Source organism: Sceloporus undulatus, chromosome 8 (assembly GCF_019175285.1).
Source record: "Sceloporus undulatus isolate JIND9_A2432 ecotype Alabama chromosome 8, SceUnd_v1.1, whole genome shotgun sequence".
NCBI lineage: Eukaryota > Metazoa > Chordata > Lepidosauria > Squamata > Phrynosomatidae > Sceloporus > Sceloporus undulatus.
In genome coordinates, this window is record NC_056529.1 from 9,332,644 (window position 1) to 9,338,709 (window position 6,066).

At 39.5% G+C, this 6,066-nt stretch overlaps 1 protein-coding gene across 5 annotated transcripts in view; it reads right to left on the reverse strand.

Moving 5' to 3' along the window:
- Positions 1-590: 590 nt before the first annotated feature.
- Positions 591-6,066, reverse strand: part of CTCF (CCCTC-binding factor) — a 22,102-nt gene continuing 16,626 nt past the window's right edge. For all 5 annotated transcript variants that reach the window (XM_042437713.1, XM_042437712.1, XM_042437714.1 and 2 more), the window contains 5 exons: positions 5,583-5,743; positions 5,296-5,478; positions 4,323-4,458; positions 3,393-3,563; positions 591-2,145 (listed from right to left, as the gene is read on the reverse strand). In XM_042437713.1, coding sequence (XP_042293647.1) covers positions 1,964-2,145; positions 3,393-3,563; positions 4,323-4,458; positions 5,296-5,478; positions 5,583-5,743 — 833 coding nt within the window. In that variant the 3' untranslated portion in view covers positions 591-1,963. The remainder of the gene's footprint in view (positions 2,146-3,392; positions 3,564-4,322; positions 4,459-5,295; positions 5,479-5,582; positions 5,744-6,066) is intronic.

Genomic DNA, 6,066 nt, shown 5'->3' on the forward strand with positions numbered 1-6,066 from the left:
GACCACAAAGGATTGGAAGGTACTCTACTGATGGTATTTCAGAAGACAACTGATATTACCAGTGAAAAAACTTATCCAGTTTGAGCCTGATATGGATTCCTAATAACAGTTAGAGGAAAAGTATACTTGAGGTGAACAGGATTCAGGATAACTAGAAGATAGATCGTATGTAACATGACTTTCATTTGCTTTTTTAAAATGTTCTAGATTTCTAAAGAAAACCAAATTTCTTCAATTTTTTTTCTTTGGTTACTTGAATGAATGTGGACATAAACTAAGGATATAGCAACAGAAGACTCAAAAGAGAACAAGCAAGGAACCCATTATAAGCAACACAGGAAAACAGAATAATTATTCCTTCTGTGGCTCTGGCTTTGGCATGCGTAACATTCAACAAGAACACTTCCATACAATATGAATCTTTTGTTGGGAGATATACCTTGGCCTCCCTTGTACAACACATGTTCTGCCTAACAATGCAATTAAAGTTGGATGATACAATAATGAGGAACCCTTCTTAAGCCTTCTCCATTTGGATGTTCACACAAGTTACAGGAGGTTTTGAAGAGGCAGAAAGCACACACACAGAATAATCATTATTATTTATTAGCTGTACAGCAGTATATTCTCCTTCCCAGAGTCCAAACCCCCTTATGTACTTTATAACATTGTATTTCATGTTGGTTTCCTAAAATAATGAAAAATATCACACAGTACAGCTAAGTACAAAAATGCATCAACCTAGAATCGGATAGCTAACCTGATAGCTCTCTTAAAAGCGATACATAGAAGAAAGGTTTTTTGAAATCAGCAAGACTGAGGCTCTATAAAAAGCTTACGCATTTTGAACATGTGATGGTTCATATACAGGCATCATTTTTGTATTTCACATTATTATTATTTTTTTCTCTTTTTAATTAAAGATCCCAAATCTTATAATTACTGACCTAGTAAAATTTCCTGCCCTAGGTTTCCAGGGCATGGAAGCCCTATTACAAATTAACACCTTGGCTTTTAACACAGAATTAATAAACACAAAAAATGAAAGCAAAGAAAAGCAAGAGCTGTGAAAATGTGAAACTCAAGAAGAGAGTTTAAATGACACATTACAAGACCATGTCCATGTCCTTAGAAACCGAGTTAGGATGTGGATTTTCTAACACTTGGGTAGCATTATTCCACCAACTTGATAAATTCCCAGTATATCTATACCAATTCCTGCATAATTTCATTTTGCAATAGTTTAAAACAACAGGGCTTTCTTTTTTTTTAAACTGCATTTTCCCCTCCCCACCCTTCAAACCTCTTAATCAAATGGGAAAAAAGATTAAAATGTAAAAAAAGAGTTATTTACAAGCTTGATCATTACAGAGATGCCCTGCAGAAAGCAAAGCAACTGGAAAGAGACACCAGCTGGAGCATGCTGAACCTATAGTGCTGACAGGGAGCCAGTGAGGAGAGGGATGAAGAGAAAAAGGCAAAACCAAAATGCAATAAAAGTTTTACAACTCTCCCGAGTCTGCATTTACAATTAAAAATCTCTATAGTGAGAAACGAGGCTAGAGGGCTTCAAGGAACGTGCAAGCAGATCCAGAGCAGTTGGTGGAGACTGGAGACTGGGCCTCTGCTTCCCCCTGACATTGTATGTGTGAAGGTTGTCCATGGCCTGTCACTACGCCGTTCAGAGCTAACTGGATTGACAGACTTGCTGGCGACCCTTGAAGACTTAAAAATTGCCCCATGTTCCATGATCCGGTTAGGCTAACATTAAACAGAGAGTGTTCTAGGCAAATCACTTTCTAACATCATTTGAAGTTTTGCTTCCTGGCTTGTTTTGTAAAATGGTGTAAAAAATGATGTATTTTCCAAAGCCAAAAATAAAGTAAAAAGAACAACAAAATAGGGATTGAGTCACATCCAAAGAGCCCAGGTCAGATTAAGTCAGAGCACAACTGTTCCTCCATCACCGGTCCATCATGCTCAGAATCATCTCTGGGGTGAGGTCTCCGTTGGGCGCTTCCACTGCAGCTGGCTGGGCTCCTGCTGCAGCTCCTACAGTCTCTGCTTCAGGCTCCTTCTTGACTTCCACTATAATGTTTTCAATTGCACCAGTGTTCTGGTCTTCCACCTGAATGATTGCTGTTGCTAGGGAATGAGAATGTGGACAGGTCACAACTTTATGGGATAACATTTCCAAGTAGCTCAACCCCTTCCACAGAAATCACAGTAAAACTGAATTTTTGAGAGTGTAGAAGAGGCTGAAGAATATAGTAACTGATAAATGTTCAGCAATATCTGGTAAAGACCTCCTTAAAATTTAACAGTTGCCAAGAGACCAAGCTCAACTGATTTCTGACCTTGGTTCTTCACACTAATATACATTTCTTGACTGCAGGGAAAGGAAAATGGCTGTCAGCCTAGGCATGCAAATAGAGCCCTACTCACAAAATCAGAGAAAATGCACACTGATGTGTATTACTCACACTTCTTTAAGTTGCATTTGGAAATGTTTTTTAAGGATGGCTGCCTAAGGGTAAATTCAAATCACCAAAGGAAGGTGGAACATCTAACTCTGGCCCAGTTTTAGTGGTCAATCTTGTTATTAACAAGACACGTATAGTGTCTGAACTTGAATCTCCAATTCTGATTATTCATTAAGTATTGTGGTTTTGAAGTTGGTTTGCTTCTATCAGTCTTACTAACAGCAAACAAATTTTGTGACAATTTGCAGTTGTGTTGGTACTCATACAATACAGTCTGTATTGTCTACATTGACTGTCAGTGGCTGTCTTGGATCTCGGACTGAAGCCTTTTTCTAGTCCCAACCCTGGAGATACCAGTATTCAAATCAGCATGCAAAGAGCTACAACTCTTCCCAGTATCTTCATCAACTCTGTCTACAGGGAGAAATGTTCTTCATCACTTCCTAGAATAGGAACCCTAAGAGGTTTAGGGTTTCCAATCCTAGAATATGAACAGTTGAATAATTCACACGATCAAGATGCTCATGTGTCTTGGGGCCACTAATCAAATTACACAAACTCAGTTTCAGATGAAAATTGAGCAAGAATTCCCTTGACACAATGTTTCACCTAGGATTTATTATCTGGTGCAAATTCCCTATGAGTTTAGCATATTTTGTCCCACCAAGTTTCTAGATTTATACAGAAGATACTGTATTTGCAAAACATGTTGCAAAAGATGCCAAGAATTCTGCTATGACCTGATGGGCTATTCTTCCTTCCTCATGACTCCCCGTTGAATTTGTTTCTATATCTTATTCTGGGCTCTCACTTCTTCCTCACTCCCTTATCAACTTTGATAAAACCCAGCCCCTGAATAAGGCATGCAACATTTTCCATTCCTATCCCCACCCCGAAACCAACACTTACATGGGGGCTGTTTTGGTTGATTGGCTTTGCCTGGTGGCCTTCCTCTTCGCTTCTTAGCTGGTGGTGGTGCTGGAGCCACAGGTTCCACTTCAGGTTCAGCCTCTATTTCAACTGCTGTCTCCTCCTCATCCTCCTCTTCGATTTCATCCAACTCCGGCTCAGCATTTTCCTCTTCAATATAGAGAAATAAATCAGTAAATTCAGGACAATTATAACTGAAGACAACAAAAAGAAAATAACCTGAATATCTCTGTGAAGAATATGGAAGAAATGTACAATGAGATTATGCCTAAAATGTCTTTATGAATCTCACACCATGACATTTTATACAGAAGAGGTACAGTGTTCAAACACAGCCATGTTAGTCTGGAATAACAGTATGTAAAGTATACTACAATATCACCTTTGAGACTAAGTGAGCCAAAGAAGCATAACTAAGCCAATTAGCATAAATTTTAATAGAAACCAGAATTTTTTTCTATTGGACTTGATGGATGAACAGAAGGTGAAGAAACATGGGCGAACTGTCGTATATATGGTTACAGCTGCTAGAATATTTTATGTACCAAAGTGGAAAGACCCAGCTATTCTCTCACAAGACGACTGGTTGATATGTGTGTGTATGAAACAGAATAATTTAATAATTACAGCTGTTAGCTGGCAAGTTAGGAGTCATTCTTGTTTCTCCTTTCCCGCTTGTTATTGCAGTGGTTAGTTTGTATAGTTTGTAGAAATAGTTAATTTTAGATTTGTAGTGTGGATGGATTTTCCATAATTCAGCCATAATTCTTGGCCAATAGCAAGGTCCTTGTTCTGAACTAAGTGCAAGGTTGGGGAGGTAAACCATGTAGTATGCAATAGCGCACCTGCAATGATTTGCAAGCTCAAATGTAAAGTTAGGATCTCCCAGATGATTTGCACATTTCTTACCACTGTCAGAGGAGTCCTCCTTCTTGGAGCGCATCTTTCTCTTTCGACCGCGTTTCCCCTTCTTGGGTTCCCCTCCATTTTCTCCTTCTACACCACCAGGTCCTGTGCAGTTATCCGCATGTCTGGCCATAGTGTTCTGATTAGAGGAAGGAAAGCAAATATTAGACATCAACACAATCCAATGGAGAGCCAGTGTGATGTAATGGTTTGGACGTTGGACTCTGGAGACCAGGGTTTGAATCCCTGCTTGACCATGGGCAAGTTACATTCTCTCAGCCAGTGCTGATAAGCAAAGTGTACTAAGAAAACTTTCCTGAAAAATCTACCCAAAGGTGAGGAAAGCATACACTCCAGGATCTAATACAGCCAGATTTCCATTCTTGGCTTCCAAAACACTTTCTGTGGACTAATGGAGCAAAACAAATTCATTAAATTTTGAAGTGCTTCTAACAGTTCACATATTTAATGGGATACATTTCTAGCAGAATATTGTTTTTTCGCAGAATAATCTCTATTCAGGCTGGCCTAGGGTTGTTACCATCAAACTACTGACAGGTAAACAGTCAGGAGCTGTATTCAAAACCTTATTTTATACATCTGTGCCTCAGTACTCCATGTAACAACTCTGGATCAATTGCACTAGGGATAGACATCTACTACTTGATATCTGAGAAATCAGCAGAAGATTAGCATAGATTTTTTGTCTCCTGCATTTCTTACAAATAGCAATAAAAAACTCCTTCGCCCTATTAGACTGCTGGAAAAGAGCACTTGCAAAGTGTGATTTTTTGCATGAAGTACTTGAGACCTTGGTCCTGGTAGTGGTAACATACTCTAAGCATGTGCTCACAGGCATTCTTTTCCTTGTTAGTGGTCATCTGCCTGAGCTACTCTTTTTCATCTCACGCCAGTTTACAGATTTGAGGGTTCTACTGAAACAAAGTATATCCCACAGGCCTAAAAATGAACTTACACGGCGTGTGAATGTTTTGCCACACTTGGAACAGACAAAGGCAGCCGGGACAAAGTTTGGGTCATGGTAGCGCTTGAAGTGCATGTCAAGCAGCTGCTTCTGACGGAAAGTTTTATCACAATGGCTACAGGCGTAAGGCTTTTCTCCAGTGTGGGTTCGCTTGTGCATGATCATGTGCCGCTCCTAGGAAAAGCCAAAGAACAAGTTATCAGTAGAAAGGGAAGAAGGCCTCAGCAGTCTCATTTAATGATTTTGTATAACCAACAGTTTTCACTCCATTTCCTCACCTGTCGACATGCATAGTCACACTGGTCACACTTGAAGCGCTTTTCATTCTTGTGAGATTTCTGATGCTGGATGAGTGCATATCGCTCATGGAACACAGCATCACAGTAACGGCACTTCTTGCCCTGCTCAATGTAGGAATGCTGCTTCCGCAAATGGACACCTGATAACAGAAACAAAGAATGCTCTGCTTTTGTCACATAGCTTGGGGAATATGCTGAAACACTCCAAGCTTCTTTCCTGAAGACTATTTTAGCATGAAAATAAGCTGCCAGATTCTTACTCTGCTTTGCTAAACAAACATTCTCAGTCCCAGCATCCTAGATTTCAACTCTTCTGTATTTTTCCTCCCATTTAGTAATGCTATTTTTTCCGAGCTTTCTTCAGGACATTCTGAGATAAGGAGCTAAAGTTACTATATAGACAGATCTGTACAGCGCTGTAACTAGTATGATACTTGAAACACTTTGAGACAATCTACATTTT